An 18,142-nucleotide genomic window follows, 5' to 3' on the forward strand; every position below is an offset into this window, starting at 1 on the left:
CAGAGCAGTCAAATGTACTGCTGTCACATACACACACTGACAGGGTTAAGGGTTTGGTCAGGGCTAATCTCTCCAGTGCACCAGGCTAGAGAGCAGCCCAATAACTGCCCTGGCCAAAATCTATCTAGCACAGGCTTTAAGAGTCCAACAAATAAGACCCTTACAAGTGAAGCACAGCCAGAGGCATGCATGCAAAGGGGCTCAATCTCTTTCTGCTCATTTCACATGAGTGGCTAAGAAACACTTTCAACGCACTACACTGAAAAGTGAAGAAGTTGGACTGCATAGCAGGGCCACATTTCATTATCATATCCAAAACTTAGAAACTGTTTTCATATCTCTGGCTGTAGGAAACTCTATATATAATAATAATAATGTTTCTCCAGCTTTATTTTTCTTCCAAACAAATACAGAACATTAACAACCCTGTGTGATAAAATCAGCTACACCACCGCTCACACATCTGTGACATCCATCTGTTGAGGTGATGATGATTGAGACGAGCCATAATTCAGTACAACACACTGCAGTCCTTGAACATTTGGATACTGAAATTATGTCACGTTCCTGCCATCCATTTTCTGCTACCTTCACTCTTGTCATTTGCACTGCGACACCAGCGCTTTGTGTGGCCACGCACTTGGATTAGAAGCTGATGGCAGCTCAGACTTGGCCCTGCCTGATGCCCCTGTACCGGCTGCAGTGCTTTGTTATTGATCGGATCTGTGACCCTGTCTAGCACTGCAGCTGCAGGCACCTCGATAACACCGGGGAAGAAAAGAGGGGAAATGGATGATGAAAGGAGTGGATGTGAGCCACATAGTTTGCATTTAAGGTTCTCATTTGGACATTTGGAACATTAATATAGCATTAAACATTTTATTCGCTGAGATTAAGTGGAGTAATGGCAACCTGAGCAGAGAATCACACCCAGTAAATGTTGCAGTCTAAGCTTGTCTGTCCTTTGATTTGGTTGTCAGGATGGCCATGCATCAACAGTCAGAGCAGCTGCCCAGCGACAGACTCAGTTAAGCTTAAAAACAAATGTGCACCTCACCCCTCTGACTGCTGACGTCACCATGGCTCTGTGGTGCACATTTGTTTTGTTCTGAGATGCTGAGATATCGTACAGAGAACCTTTAACGCTTTAAATGTTAATTATCACACTAAAGGCACAATGACTCTTCTCAGATGATGTCATGAGTCTGCTGACATGAGTTTATGAGTCTACGCTGGTTCCTGCCACTGACAATGAAAAGCCCAGAGGAAACCTGCCTGCACACTCTTTGCTTACGCACTCCTGTGGGCGGTGAGTGTGGGTGATGTATGTCCCCGAGCAAACCCTCGTCTTTTGTACAGGTGAGTCTTGATGGGACTAGTTGTACGGGGGCGACACACCAGTGGGGATATAATGATTAAAAAAAGAGTGACAGTGTGACAGACAGACACCGCAGAGTGAGCGAAAAAAGAGAGGAGAGATAAATGCATTAAAAATGGATCAGTAACTTTATGTCGCTTTGTGTGATGTGGTAGCTCTGGGGTTCCTGTCATTTTGGCAGGTATGATAAAAGATGGTAGTTTCAGGGGATTCAGAGTGACCTGCTTGTGGGTAAAGTCAACCCAGGTCGGAGTCGGACATTTCTGAACGGTGGCTTAAAGGCTAAATGGGTCCTTGTGCAGAAACTTGGACAATTAAGGCACCGTCTCCTCTCGAGCCCCAAAGACAATCCACACACTGATCACATACTAGGTAGTGTTGCCTTGAACACCACAGAAAACATCCAAGCATAACCATGGATTGGTCAGACTACCAGAATGGTCAAGGGTGAATATTTTCTCCCTGTATATGATGACACCTTGGGTCCAAATCACTCCAGTCTGTGTCTGTGGCAGGTGTGTGGGTGGAGAGAACACTAATGTATTAGTCTCCCACCTCTAGTCCCAGGGGTAGCTGCAGAGCAGGTGTCCTGATAATAATTTGTAATTATTCTGGGAGCAAAATCAGAATAATGGACCCTGATGTGGAACACTCAATAAACAAATTTTGGTCGCTGAGGAATAGCAGCTGTCTCACAACAGGAGGAGGACAGGGAGGCCAATTAGCTGACCAAGTGTACAGACAACCCAACCTCTACTACTGTGGATTAGGAGAGGAAAAAGAGATGGATGAAGAGAGAGGAAATGTGTGAAAGTGTGTGGGACTGTGTGAGCTTTAGTAGACATTGACAGAGAGGGCAAAGAAAGCATGTGAGAATTGAAGACAGTGTGAAAAGACGGAAGCAGAGCCGGGGCATCCCAAACAGCGGCCCCTAGGAGCTTCCTGTGAAACCAGAAAGGGTGAACGTGACAACAGTTGGTGTGACAAGAGGCATGTTTCCATTGGAGCAGCCCCCTTCACACTCCCTCTGAGGGACAGTTGTTCGCTCTCAGTCGCAGCAGGTCACACGGCAGCAGGCTGTGGCTCTACATACAGAGAGGGCCACAGCAGGTAGAACAGTCTGGAAACATCTTAAGTCCTGCCTTCACTGAGTCTGAACCATGCTCTACAGAAATCATGCATCACTGACATCTGGACAGTCCAGAGGATGGATTTGTGAACGTTATCAAGCACATCAATACAGCCTTGACATTAGCTAACAGAGCCATTTCCTGGGTCCAATACCACCCTGTGATGCCACCATGCGCAGAGAGGGGGCGCCACCACCAACTATTTTATCTGTGAGACACAGGCAATGGAGCAGTGCATGCTGGGAAGAAGGATAGAGTGCCAAAGCATGTAGAAAGCTAGAGCTGATATTTCTTAGAAGATGTGAAAGCATGTGGAGTAAAGGAGTGTTTCTAAAGCAAAAGAGAGGCAGTGCAGGGGAACAGCACTGACCAATACAAGCTCCGCATTAATGACTCATTTTAGCTTCTCTTTGCATCTCAGCTTTGCAAGACTTGACTTGTCCCCTTAAAATTCCACAATAAATGTATGTGAACTGTACTTTTGAGTCCTGACTAGTGTGTAAATTATGGAGCAGTGCTGCAGAGTTTAATAATCCCTGTAGAAGCAAAGTATAAAGTAAGTATTCACTTTCAATAATTCAGCAGGGTAGACAAGGAACGCAGCTGTCTTCAACAAGCTGTACAAAGGGCAGCGGGAGGGTCTCCAAGGCAGTGTCCAATAACCATACCGAATTTGAGTTTGCATATCTGACATATGAGCACACACAATAGGGTGTGTGCCTGCTTCAGTTTCTGACACTCCCCGTCATTGTGAGATGTACCGGTTGTAACCTGCCCTTTGATATGCTTGGCTTATCTTCACATTAGCCTGAGTGACGGGCCAAAGCCAAATCATTTAGTGGGTAAAGCTTATAGGTCAAGGCTTATTCATCCACACTTACTGCCATAAATGTGTATATCAGAACATTTTAATCAAAAAGTTTCTCCAGAGCATTCTGAAGAAACTTTTTGGAGCGTCGCTGGAAACTAGAGGCAACTAAATGCTAAAATGAACAAGCTCATACACATTTATGTAAGTGATGTAAGACACTTAAGCGTCCAGGTATGTGAAATTAACAGATAAGGAAGGAGTGTTTGCTCCACCAAATGTGTTATTTTCCATATTCAGACATCTCAGTGTATTATTGTGCTTGTTTAAACCGTGTCCACTTACCATCAACCATCCTTAATGTGTGTTTTAAAAATGGTTGACCATGAAACAGGCCTAATGCCTGATTAGCAACGTAAGTACAGGTAGGGTATCATTACAAACTGTACTTTCTGTGGCTATAATATAATCTGCTTTATTATATGAGAAGTTACACAAGTGGTTCTTTATTCTACCTCCACCTTTGTAGTGCTTATCTTCCTTTTCAGGCTGGGTACAGCACCTACAGGACGTATATCCTGTGAGAGATGTAAATTCAACATTTCATTACCACTCTAATGATTCGTTGATAAAAAATATGCACTTTAATGCACAGTCTGGCTGCCGTCCCACCGATGGCGGTCGTAAACTTAACTGAGGCCACGACTCTGGTTTCACACTTGCCGAAGCTGAGATGTGGTAAATAGAGAAAAACTACCTACTTAGCTGTTCCCCTGGACTAACAGCAGTGAGTAGCTATGCCCTGCATATTACTACAGTGGAGTGGAGACAGTAAGTAATAGACAGATAGAAAAAACAGAGAGATATTAGAAGAGGAAGAAGAAGAAGAGGCTAAAGTGTAAATGAGAGGGAGGGAGTAGGTAGTGACTACAAAGTGCAGTTTTTCATTCAGGTGCATACATGCTGCTCGGCACACACCCCATACCTGCCAGAAGTCCTGCAGAGAGGGAGGGGCAGAACGGGAAGGAGATGAGGAGGGAGGGAGGGAGGGAGGGAGACAGAAGAGGAGGAGGAGGAGGAGGAGGAGAAGGAGGGACGGGGAGTTTGTGGGTGGAGAGTGAGGATCAGTAGATGGAATGATCGGGGGGGAAGAGACAGAGAAAAAGTGGGGATGTTGGGAGACGGGGAGTTGAGGATGATGGTTATTCACGAGGAAGGGGAGAGAGAGAAAATGGAGGGATTACTTGTTATGTGAATGAGAGAGGACAGCTGATAAGAGCATGAGAGAGTAATCAACAGTTAACAACGGCAACATCAGGTCACATCAACATAAGATTACTGCAGCTGGGAGCACGTCAACATGGTCGTGGCAGGAGGAGAAAACACAGACTGAGTGAATTAACAGCAGAGAGAGGGGCAATGAAACAGTTGGTTAAGCAAACACAAGCAATCTCATCTGAAGACTTCTAAAATAACAGTGTTCCTCTGGACAGGAAGATGAAAACAAAAAGCACAGTGAATCAATATGAACAGCAGCTGTTAAACACCCTTACAGGGCATGTAATGTTTACATAGACTGAACCTGGAACAAATTAGTGTCACTGGGAGGGGCAGGCAGGCAGGCAGGCAGGGAGGGAGGGGGGTGTAGCGAGAGGTTTATAATAAGTACACTTTTAAACTTGCACTTAGCTGCGGCCAAACAGTACGTCTGTGACAAATCTCTCTGTTGGCTATTTCTAAATAAAACCATAGCATGTGAGACACGGAGGCCTTTTAAAAGAGCTCTCATGTTACTCTCACACAATACTGCACACCTCTCTGCTATCGACCCTCGCCTTCATCGCAGTTTACCACCCAACCCCCACCCACAACCTCCCCCATCAACTTCATGATTTACACACTCCACACACTGCACCACTATGCTTGCAGTGCCATTTCACCTCGGTCTAATTCAATGCAGTTTTAAGTTTCATGTGAACTAGATTTCATGGCTTCTTGGCACGAAGCAGCAATGGTTTATTCCTCCTGCAGCTAGCTTGGGGTGCCCATTAAGCCAATGAGGAGGAGACACATGTCCCTGGGCAAAGGAAAACAGGGTTGGACAGAGCCAGGGAGGGAGGGGGGGGGCTCTCAGGCTGCTCTGGACACGGCAGTAAAATCTCAGGGGACGACTAAGGCTAAATACAGTATCAGAGGAAGGCATGTGGCCAGAGATTTGCCTGGCAAATAAAAGAAACACGAGGCCTGCAGATAGAGATGACATTTACCTAGGCAGACAAGGGCCATAAATGAAGAGTGTTCCATTTCGATCTCAGAGCGCCACAGCATTTCACATTTACCTTTGATTGATGTGCAGCCCGAGCTCTCTGGCTAATATGCTTTGAGATGTGGATGAATCGAGTCCTTTAGAAAACATAAAGTTTAGTAAAATCCCTACTGAGCAGCAGAGGGCTGTAAAGGAGGGAGGTAAAGTTCTCTCTTTAGCCTCGTGGTCTTGGTGTGGTTCACCTGACCGCAGCATGGAGATGGGGTACAATGTCACACCGGCCTGGGGGCAGATGGATCTTGTAATGAGGTTAGAAACTACAATCACCACACTGATGATTAGCTAACACTAAATGAATTGGGCTGGTTGGCTACTGAGTGCGAGAGACGCTTCATGGAATCAGTAGGAGGGCAGTAATGGTCACAAATCAATATCAAGGAAGGCGGTAATGAAAATAATAACGCTGCTGATTTATATTGATGGCTTCTATACGCCTGACTGTGAACGGAGAAATGTTAGCATTTAGAGCACAGACAGCAGCTCCTTCTTAAGGCCGTGGCTGTGGGGGGGCTCGCCTGTCCAGAGTTCACCTGCTGTTATTGTGTTTAAATAGGTCATTATGCACCAGGCTGAGCCGCTTTGTACTCGTCCCTCTTAATGATTAAGTGAGGGGCTTCTCTGTTAAAGGCGAAGGCCTTTCTGAACTACGTTTAACTAACCCAATGCTTTGAGGTTGAAGGCAGATACTAAAAGGATCCCAGCATAGGCTGAAAACAATATATTCATTACCCCTTAGATCCATTTCTGAACTTTTAGAGTTCAAACAGTCTTTGGAAGGCAAAATAATGAGATGATCTGCTCTACTCTCCATGGCTGTGACTGAAAAACATCATGAGTTGACAGCTGAGACGCACACAGCTAAAACAGAAGCGAAAGCAAAGACAGCAAAGAAAAAGAGGAATAAAAACATAATAAACAGTTTTTTTTTCTTCAAATTTCACTGTGGACATTCTGTCATTTTTTCCTCCTATGAACTTGGATCTCAGCTTTCTGTCAGATATCAGATGTCAGAAACTGGTGAAATACACCAACAATAAAGTGGTCCCAGAAATACCAGCTGTGTTTCTAACTGTATTACTTTTTCTATTCATTTCTGCACTCTCTCTCTTTCCATAAGTCACCTTTTTTTCGATGCCCCTGATGAGTATTTGTTTATTTCTATGAGAATCACCTCAATTTATACGTCATTCCACTTCTATTTATCCACTTTGGTCAATGTCATTTCAGCGTAGAAGGTGAAATGAATGCGGCAGTTCATTTCTTAGAAGGATTTCATTACGATGTTATATAATATTACATTCAAGAGGACTGGGAGTCAGCAAAAGACATTAAAAAGTAAACTGAAAGACTATTTTATAAGCAATTTTAGTTAATTTACCAGTTACCAATGTGTTGATGAGCAGTGGTCACTTCACTTTCCTTTTAGAGATAATACATTTGACTTTTCTCTGCATTTCATTAACAGTTCCCACACAACTGCACTGAATTAAGATGGTCTTTATAAAACCTCACTTATAATTCCTTCTCTGGGTATACACATTTAAAATCCATGAGCAGATAAAAGCCCTTCCTGTATTCTGAGGGTTACAAGCCCTACTTACCAAGTGCAGACATCATTTGTGTAACAGGATCAATATTTAACAGTTAAGGGAAAGATTTCTAATGAATTCTATTGAATATATTGACTTTAACCTTTTTACTGAATGTTGAGTTTTTACTCAAAATACTGAAAAAGTCTGCATGTAAAGTAGGGCTGTGCACTCTGACATTATGTATGAGAAAAATGTCATTTAAAACTGAATTATACGCTCTGTCGTTTATTTCACTGTGTCGCAAACCGCATTCTTTACAGCAACACTTGCTGTAGTTCCACACGGCAGAATGTAGGCGGGAAATCTGCATGGAAATGTGCAACACAAGCAACAAGAGAAGAGAGTGAACGTGACACAGAGCCATTAACTGAAGAAGGACAAAATGAGGAGCTCGTAGCTAAAAGAGGGGCTTCTTCTGCCACATGGTTCAGGTATCAAAAGTCTGACAGGGGGCAGAAAACTGTACTTTTGTACAAATGATGCTGCAGACTTAAACACCACTAACGCATATATACTTTGTTCTATGGTTAAGTTAAAACTGGCACAAAGGCTTTAAATAAAAGGAGGTAAATAATCAAATATATACATTTTATTGGTCCATGTGGTCATTTTAGATTTAGTATTTACACAAAATGTGCTATACTGTAAAATGTATTCTTATCTGTTAATGAAATGACAGATTTAGGTCATGACCCCCAGCTCTGATGTAAACTGTAAAATTACATTTTTTCCAGAGCTGTAAGGCACACAAACAAATTTCTATTCACCTCCACCGTATTGGGATAGTGGCAGAAGTTTCGGAGGCAGATATCTTAAAACGTCAGCACATTAAAAAAATATCTTAATGACCAGACAGCACCACGGGGGGAGTCAGAACATGTGTTTCATTCTGACATTGGTGGCTCTGGAGAGTAAAACCCTGTGGTACAATGGTCGGTTGTGCAGTGGGAGAAGAAATAAGCTCTAATATGTTATTAGAACAACACTTCCTGGGTAAAAGCAGCAGTATATTTATGAAATATGAGACATTATTATAAAAACTTCCTCTATTCTCTTTACCACCAAAGTGCCCACTTCTTACCTTCCCATCGTAGCGCTTCACAATGAACTGATCGAGGCCTAGATCTGAAAAAGAAGCAGACATACAGATCAGGAGACAAATATTAAAACAAACGAGGTGTGAGACAGACTGGTACATGACGCAGTGTGATTTATGTTGAGCGTGAGGCACAGCAAACTTATTTACTTGGTGTCATTACTGAACCTCTGGTAATCACATGTACACAAGATTAATAACAGTCATTAACAACCCGTTTCCATTTGGCAAATTCTTTAAAACAAACAATCATCAGCATTCAGCTTCGACTCTTCTGATCATCATTTAGAAGCAACCAGGGTTTGTTTGTTGCGCTGACCAGCACCATCAGCATGCTGTGTTTTTATTCATATATGTGAATATATATATTTATTTATGCATCTCAAGGTGTTTCGGCTTATCGGAAATCAATGTTATCGCAACAACACAATGAATAGTGACTTTAATGAAGCACACATGTGGATCAGTTGACAGTGAGTAGTCTTCACTGTGCGCTCATCTCTTCTCTCTTCACTCTACATTTATTTCCATCACATCTTTCTGTCCAAAAGGATCAATTCATTTTGTACGCAAATACAAATCTGCTCCCTGCACGGTTGATGCGAAATGTGATTTTGCCCACTCTTTACTAAACCTAATCAAATATACTTCAAGCATGAGTAAAAGAAAGACATTCTACCTCCACTCTAATGTAATTCAAATGATATGATTATTTCCTTAACTCTAGTGCGAGGCAGCAGTTCTCACCTGTTAAATGAAGCATGCAGCATTATAAGAAAAAAAATATTCAAGGAGTCCAAAAGAGCAGCAGCACACTGACACACTCTAAAATCAGATTAACTTTGGGGGTGATGGTTTATAGTACATAGTATATATAGTATAATCTCATTAAACTGAACACTGACTGAAGTTGGCTTCATCAGCATTACAGATCACCTTAGGAAAAACCCACCACCTGCTTCTGCTGAGTCAATAATCCCTTCAGTTCAGTGACGACAAAGAAAAGAGATTTCCAAGTCAGGCTCTGAACTGAGATGCTGTTGGTTCATCGTTTGTTTGCTCATTCGCTCGATTTATTTCCAGACCCTGTCTGATCAGGCAATTCAAAATAAGGGGAGGCTAAAACTATCTTATAAGTTTTTAATCAGGTCCTTGGGTTGTTCATCAACTCTGGGCAAGAAAATCTGCTGAGCATTAAAACAACAGAGGCAGCAACTGAGACCTCATCATTATATTTTAAATAAAAAGTCTGCTGGCTAACATCACTGAGGTTGGAGGCTTTAAGAAGAGAGAGAAGCAGCTGCCTGTGACATAAACTGAACTTTCTCTTGGCATTCTCATCTGCTTTGCTGAACCTTCTCAGAGCTCAGATCATCCTTACTTTAATCCCAGTTTGGAAGAGTAGAAGACAGGATAAAGAAAGGAGGAGCTGGGAGTCATGAAGTGGGGAGGAGAGGTACTGGGTCTAAGAAGGGAAGGCCAGCGGGGCCAAGCTAGGCCAAGTGTTGGGCATCGTTAACAGATGGAAGTGCTGAGGTGAGCAGCTAAGGCAGCGCAGACATGACAGGCCCAGCTAAGTCCTTATTAAGTGCTAACTGCAGGCTTGCTTCTGTTACTGTGGATGAATGCTCAGGATGTAATAGTCCTCAAACACTGACCATTCAACCGCAAATCTGTGACGGAGGCTAAAATACCCACGTACAACAAATGTCACACAGATGTGACTGAATCTTGGAGTTGAATAACTGGATAATGACAGATAAAGACATGAAACATGTCCATGCCAAGTTAAGCTCTCTGCCTTCCTCACGCTCCCACAGCTGAAGATCAAATGTCTCTCACCGGCTCCATGTGTGACGCCTAAGATCTGCTCCGGTCTGAACTCGTTAATGGATGCACCAACTGCTGTGCTGCAATTCCCCCAACTCAGCGTGATCGGACAGCCCTGTCACTCCACACGCCCCCGCCCCTCCATACTTGTGAACACAGTCAGTGGGATCGTTACACCATGAACCGTCGCAAGTCTGCCAAGCCTCTGCTAAAAGTCCCTGTGGCTGGATGGAGCCGGAGGGGTGGGGGCCCTGTTGTAATGCTCTATCTGTGGAAACGCCTCACCCTGAATAGTGATGACCATAAACTACCTGCATGCATGGTGGAAATCCAGGACGATGAGCAGAATGAGTTCATATATTTACTGGAGTCTACAGAACCAGACGAGGAATAAAGAAAAAAGGGAGTGAAAGTCACAGAAAAGAACTGGAGCATGCCAGTGGGTATAAAGCAGTCACTGAGGAAGACGGAGGTGGTGGAGATAAAGGGAGGACACTCACTCTCAGGCTGCTTCTCGTTGGGTGTGATGGAGCGAATGAAGTCCTGAGGTGTCATGTAAACCTCAGCATCTCCGTGCTCTCCAATGACCTTCAGAGTGGCGAAGTAGCGGAAAATCTTGTCTGGGGTTGAGTAGGCTCTTATTCTGTTCTCATACTCCATCACCTGCCAACACAACAGGAAGCACCATTAATGACAAGACATTTCACACATTAGGCACAAACACCACCCAGACGCCTCACAGCAAGAAGGTTCTCCCTTCAAACCTGACGGGGCACTGGGGCCTTTGTATGTGGAGCTTTCATGCTCTCTCCAGGCGCTTCCTCCCACAGTCCAAAGACATGCAGCTTAGTGACTCTAGACTGTCTCTATGTGTCACCCCAATGTCAGCTGGGACTGGCTCCAGTTTCCCCGCGACACTCTGAGTGAGTGATATAGATAAGGGATGGATGGACCACTCTACTGTAAACATCAACCAAATCAAAGACCCACCAATATTCTAATCCCGTGCGCAGGATTAGAGTATAAATAAATAATCTGAGGGAGAGTTAAGAAAGTGCGGTGAGGGTCAAGGAGGGACCTGAATAAAGAAGCAGGTGGCAGCAGGAAAACAAGTTTTCAGCCCGGATGGAGAAGTACATTAACCTGCTGACTCAACCACCACATAATCAAAACAGGAAATGATATTCTCAGAATCAGTCTGACTGGCAGGTTAACATGAAAGGAGACTGCAGAGCGACCGCAGAAAGCTGTGACAACCACATGCGAGGCCGACAGCATGGCATCACTGACGTCCCGAAGTCCAACATTTTTAGAAAACACAAAAAACTAAAGTATTCAGCTCTGATACACACATTAGCCACGTCAATGTTTGCCTTGACACTGCCATCTGCTTCTCAGCACCAAGTTTCAAACAGAAACTGACAGAGCGGTGTCTGTTCGGGAGCTGTGCTCAGCTGTAATCCACACGGGCACTTATTTTGTGATTGTGTACACTACACAAACTCCCTGTGGAAAAAAGAAAACACGTTTTATGGATTAAACTTTTTGAGGCTGTTATCCACTTCAATCTGACGGCAGAAAGAGTGAGAGAGATACACAGACTTTGATCAAACTAGAGTTTTCTTTTGAGTCTGCAGCTATGATTACGTGCCTCCATGTTGGTTCCCCCTCTTTAGCAGACCTTATTGGTCTTTAGGGAAATCACCAGGCGCATGTCCCCCAGAAGAGGCAATCAGGGTATGGATGAGAGGTTATAGGACAGCCATGTGGAAATGCTTGAGAGTGTGACTGATGGGAAGCCCAGGATAGGCTGTCATGTCTCCCTGCCTTTCATCTCCTTAGATTTACAGGCTACTGATCTCAGCATCACCCACACTGATGGAGACTCAAGCTCACTGTTTTGAGCTTTTAGCCATTCAGGCTTCCTTTTTATATTACAACAATTGCACACACACACACAGAAAAACCATGGGGTGAAATTCAAGTCACACCAGTTATTTATTCATTTTCCCTCCCATTTTCAAAGTGGTAAATCAGTCTAAAAGAATGAAAGAGAAAGCTCTGAATTTTAAACACACAACAGAGTGAAAATTCTCTCCTGCTGCATAATTTTGCATTTGAGCTGATATTACTCAGAGCGTCCCTGTCGACTTTGAAAAAGTAAAGAAAAAAAAAATCTAAATGTTCTAAAGACATACGCAAGTCCTCTTTTGTACATACTGTAAAACAATGGACCATTTCAAGGGCATTTTCGGTCTGAAGCGCTGATCGACAAGCACACAGATCTTAACTCTTCTACCGTAGTGAGCGAGCAGCCTATTTTTACCAGCGCACAAGTGAATCGTGTGCTGCTGTGATTCACTATAACAGTTTGCTCCCCAGACATCTAGATGCTCTCAGCGCACTATGGCTGCTGCTGAGGCAAGAGTGATTGTGTAATTCTTGCGTCTCCACCCATATGTCAGATGTGCCACTGCAGCGCGTTTCGTTTGAAAGAATTGCATTTATTGTTCGAAGCTCTCCTCGTCTTTGCTTCGCCCTGGTCCACCAACGATGATATGCAGAGCTAATGTGTTTATTCAGCGTCGTGTCAAGGACCCTTTGTTCTTCTTCTGCTTCTCCTTTGTCATCTGCTGCCTAATTAACAGCAATAAAATCTTATGGGTGGTAGATTTCTGTTGTTTATGACAGCAGCAATGCATGCTAATTTCCTTTGCGTGTCTCCGTAAAATATTCTGTCAAAACCTACTGGCGTTTGCATATCGGACATTGATTGGAAGAGCTTTCAAAACAGCATTCTGGAGGTGAATTAAACACGGGACTGACTGAGCGGCTGAATGTTTATTGTTTATTGATTACCTTGCGGTCACGGAATCCAGAGCGGGGCTTCTTTTTTTTCCCGTCTCCACCTTCATCCTTTGCTTCCTCGTCTCCGCTGCTGGCCTCCACCGATTTCTCCGACTCTGCCTCAGAATCTGCATCCCTGACAAATTCAGCTCCGTCTCCCCCTGGTTGCTCAGAGTGCTGAACGGACGGCCCTGCATCTGCATACGCTCTAGAGACAGATCAGAAACAGATTGAGGGACATCTCTGTGATATGTATAAAGACAGGTCAGTAAACAGAATTGGTAGGTGAGCAGTAGGCAGTATGTTTAGCAGCTAAGGACATGCTGTAGCTGTGATGCTAAATAAAGCTGAAACAGAGAGAAGGAATGAGAATGATAATGCACTGCACTGTGTTTTGCTTGTCTGTGAAACGTCGAGAGGTTTACCTCGGCAAACTCCCACTTGACCATTTTTCTGACTAAATTGAAAATTGGAGTAATAATAATAAATAGCTGGGTCTGTCTGGAGCAGGCTGAATAATTCAGTTTAATGAGACACAAGGAGAATGAAGCCTGGGGTGAAGGCCTGGAACAGTCTCGTCCCATCAGTCTCAAATGCCCTGAGGCGCCATCCATCACTCTGCCTCCTGCACAGTCATTGTGTCCCCACAGAGCTCTCACGTCAACACCCTCTCCACCTCTTCGCCTTAACTAAACACCAGCCTGCTTAGTAATGGATAGCCATAAAAACGTTGTGACACCCTTGGGGTGGTGGCTTGGAATGTCAACAGAAATGCAGGTAAGCAACTTCACGGGGTGGTTTCCACAACAGTTGCATAATGTTGGGGAATTGAATTTGGCAAGGGCTCAAAAGTCAAGCTGCTGCTGAATACTGCACCAGTAAGCGAATCTTAGTGTTTTCAATGTAGATCAAAGCCTGTTCGTTTAATAGGGGGATGCCAGACGGAGTGTGTGAAGAGAGGCAGTTGTCTAGAGGATGATGACAAACACCAAAACGTGCTGTGTCGTTCAAGGGGAATATCTTTGAGGTGGTAGGAAAACAAAACAGAGCACATAGGTTATGAGAAAAATGAGTCACTAGATACTGTTGTAAACAACTCTGTGTTTGAGGGTGATGAACAAGTTTGTGTGACAGTTTGAAAAGTTCAATAGAAAGCCAGTGGGGCTAATCAAAGGCAATCTGATGTATGAATTCTTTTTGTGTTTTTATGTTTGCCTAAAATTGGAGGGGGGGAACTATAGTACTTAAACTTGATTCACCTGGAGAGTCAGAGTACACAGGTGTATTAATGGACCCAGTCCTCCAGTCCTACCTTTGCCAGAGCAGTCCAGCACTAGCAGACACACCAGTGACCCCAGCCAGGGCTGCCAGCATCAGCCTCCTGCGGCCAGACCCTCGCACTGCCCCACTGTGGTAGCGCCGGGACAACTGAGCAAGTCCCACTGAAGCGGCGGACAACGCCCGCAAGCGGAACATCCTGCAGAGAGGAAATAATAAAGGTGCGGTTGTTTTAGGGCATTCTGTCCAAGATGTGATAACAAAGAAGTAATACAAGATATCATTAATCTGCAAACACTGACAAATAAACGACAGAGCAGTTTATTAGGTACACCTACCAAAAACTACTGCAGTCGAATGCAACAACCCTTCATTAAAAGGACAAAATGTTCAGTTTTTGGTGAGGCTGTTTTACAGAAGTGTAGCTTCAACCGTCTGGTCATTTTGGAGGGTGTAGTTTGTGGTGCTGGCACGTGTTTCTAATATTTGTCCACCCCATTTCAATGACATTTCAAGGAGAGTATGCTAATAACAGAAATACCTCTCTGTATAATGTGGTACAGTTCACCGCCAGCACAAACAGCATCAACATCAACAGTTTTAACAAAAACTAAACTTTATAATCTTCAAGGGAGGATTTCCTGCAGGGCTGTTGTACTAGACTGCGTTAGTTTTAGTGAGGTGTACCTAATAAACTGACACCTGAGTGCATATCTGAACATCATGAAGAAGCATGCACACAGCTACCACTGTGCTAAGCACATTCCTTCTCTAGTCATTAGCCACTGAAGACTTTAGTAAGGATTTGGAGAATTTGACCAAAAAACTAATTAACACTCATCTCAAGAGGCAAAGCTTAGAACAATAGCAGAGCACTTGTGGGATCCGCCGTCGTACTGCACAGTAGACAAAACTGTACCTTCAACAGTGGATGCATAAATATCCTGCAATCCTAAAGGAGCGAGGATAAAACTAATTGCCACCAGTGCACCTAAGCTCCAGAACTTCATTTTGGACCAGACTGTCGCTTAATTCATCAGTGTCACGGAAAGATGATTAACAATTAAGCAAGAAGCTACTGGTGTGTATCTGTTGCTCCCACGTGTACACAAAGGACGGGACAGAGGAGTTCATCCCTCTGAGGCCTGGAGCTGCCACCTGTCGATATCCTATTAACAATTCAGACACCAATTGTCAAACTGATTCAGCAGAGAGATAAAAGAAGACATGGCATATGCTAATTGGAGTGTTCAGCAGCCCGTAACAACGGGGACTGAGGGGCACAGCAACCTTTTCTGTGGAGCTGGAGAAATCCTGGACTGGAGATGTTACAGACACCAGCAACACTAAACACTTACAGCAACAGAACAACGTGAATGTGAATAAATATACTGTACTGGACATGTTTTTAGTTATTTGTTAGAGAAGGTCAATGCTCCCAATTTTGGAGGAGGTCTGGCACTTATCTACATGGTTTGAAAGCACTTATTGTATTTCTGCACGCACACAGCCTTTATTTTCAAGAGGCAGACGGACAAACACAGGAAAAAAAAATGTTGTTGTTGATCTCAGCGCTCCCAGCTGAGGGCCGCCATTTAGGCTAAAGTAATTAATGTCTTCCTGGGCTTTTCAAATATGTCAACCGAGCTGAAATTAATCATTTTAAAAGCGAGAGTTGCCCATGATCTGAGGAATCCCCAGTTGACTGGCTTGGAGCTTGTACAGAAAATAGATTTTTTACAGCTGAGACACACCAAATCTCTCTTTGTACTCAGCGTTTTGGTCAAACGGGGACACGGGGAATGTGAAAGCTATTCTGAATGAAAAGCAGTGAGCCACTCCACATAACCCCCCCATAACCCCCCCATCTGTAAAATCTGTTTTAGAAGAGTACTAAACAGGACTTTAGTAATCTACACATACTTTTTCTCTTTTGAAAACACTGTTACTGTTACCTCAGTGGTACATCCATGAATTAACAGTTAATTAACACTTTACATGATGCAGACTTGTATCATCAGGGTATTCTGGTTTTTTATTCATTGTTATTAAGAATTAAAAATAAATACTAACTCCTACACAACCTTCAGCCAGGGAGGGCTGTATTTTAAACCCAGTGCTGCCTATCTGATGGGACCTTGTTTAGCATACGGATGTCTGAGCTTGTATCCTTCCACAGTGAGCCAACTGTTTAATGAAATTAATTTTCCATATTTTAAAAGCAGTCAGTCTCACAGCAGCAGAATCACGTTAAGCCCTTTCCATCTGCTGACGAGGTATGCTGCGGCCTGGAGCCGACCTGGAGAATGAATATCACTCTTCAACATCTCCTCTCTCACCACCTGACAGTCGTTCACTGAGCTGCCCACAGGAGAAACATGAGTATTTACGCTGTGTGTGAACACTCATTGGTACTTGTGATTTTTCTGGATGAAGAAAGGACAGAAAAGGAGTGGGCGCTGTCACCTCAACAGCCTGGGGCACTAAAAATGCTGTTTCATGCCCTCAGTTGACAGCAGGAAACTCTGCAGTTTTAAGACGCTAAACTTTGCAGTTCCTCTGTTGCTCAGGGATGATCTCTGCCTCAGAGAGGAGAACATCATCAGGAGCACAGACAAACAAGAGTCTGCATGTCTACCTTTTACCCTCATTGTCTCCCAAAGACATCAGGACATGTTTAGACAGCTCTGGGACTTATGACCAGGGCTGCAACTAAACATTATGCTCACTGTCAATTCATCTGTTGATTATTTTCTTGATTATTCTATTAGGAGCAGAAAACAGTGAAAAGCCCGAGGTGATGTCCTCAGACCAGCCGTCACCGAGGAGTAAAGAAACTAGAAAATATTCACATTCAAGAAAAAGGAATCAGAGAGAAGAAATGACTCAAACCACTTCAAGAGCATCAAAATAGTCAGTTTAAATAGTCAACAACTAATTGATTAATCACTGCAGCTCTATTGTGTTCTTTGATAGTGTGGTGACTCAGAAGACAGAGCTGTTTCTCACTGTCAGACTGGATTATCAAGTTTAAGGAAAATACCAGTATTTAGACTGTGTTGGTCAAAAGGGGCTTTAGCTGGTAGACCATCCTGATCACTGTGTAAAGGCCTGAGAAGACCTGACAGCTCGGTTTGGTCAGACTCCACAATGTCTAAAAAACCAGAATCAAGTGTCTGAAAGGTTAATAACACCCCCAAGAAAAGTGAGGAACAGTTTAGTTTAAGCACAAGTTAGCACAACACTGGCCTGTCTGAGCATCACATTTTATTCTCACCTGTATATAAAAACCCAGGTAACGTTAAAAGAATCCTCCCAGGACATTAACATTTAACACTGTCTCCTACAGCTAACGTTAGCTACAGCTGAGCAGCAAACACAAAGGGTAAAAAACACACTATCTAAGGTAATGTTAGTGTCATATTTGACAGTTTAGAGCCTTAAAGTTGCTCCACTGATGCTCACAGATCAGTGTTTTGTTTTTAGCTCTAAGTTGACTGCAGTGCTGCTGTAATATAACGTTAGCGGTTAGCTGTATGCTAACCTGAGATACACGTTTTTAACCTCAATCCTACTTTTCTATCACTTGTCACAGTTTAAGTGACATATTTAGCTGTGGAGTCCAGCTGTAGGATAACTGTCAGGAGGGGAAGCTAACGCTAGCTAGCAGGCTAACAGTTGGTGCTAGCATGAATGTTGACTGTTAGCTAAACGGCTACATGCTAGCTAACTAGCTAACGGTTACTCACTTTTCTGAGCGCCGGACTGTCCGAGATGGAAATAGTGTCTTCGGTGTTTCAGAGTCCCGTCTTTCCCTCTTCTGTCTGCGGAGAAGCAGCGCAGCGCACACAGCAGTT

General features: G+C 43.6%; 1 protein-coding gene across 1 annotated transcript in view; it reads right to left on the reverse strand.

The window, feature by feature from the left end:
• The window catches only part of micu1 (mitochondrial calcium uptake 1), a 30,436-nt gene extending 12,294 nt beyond the window's left edge, over positions 1 to 18,142 (reverse strand). The window contains exons 1-5 of the mRNA XM_070840639.1: positions 18,035 to 18,142; positions 14,320 to 14,484; positions 13,020 to 13,215; positions 10,661 to 10,823; positions 8,316 to 8,359 (exon numbers count right to left, since the gene is read on the reverse strand). Coding sequence (XP_070696740.1) covers positions 8,316 to 8,359; positions 10,661 to 10,823; positions 13,020 to 13,215; positions 14,320 to 14,483 — 567 coding nt within the window. The 5' untranslated portion in view covers position 14,484; positions 18,035 to 18,142. The remainder of the gene's footprint in view (positions 1 to 8,315; positions 8,360 to 10,660; positions 10,824 to 13,019; positions 13,216 to 14,319; positions 14,485 to 18,034) is intronic.

Source organism: Pempheris klunzingeri, chromosome 12 (assembly GCF_042242105.1).
Source record: "Pempheris klunzingeri isolate RE-2024b chromosome 12, fPemKlu1.hap1, whole genome shotgun sequence".
Classification (NCBI taxonomy): domain Eukaryota; kingdom Metazoa; phylum Chordata; class Actinopteri; order Acropomatiformes; family Pempheridae; genus Pempheris; species Pempheris klunzingeri.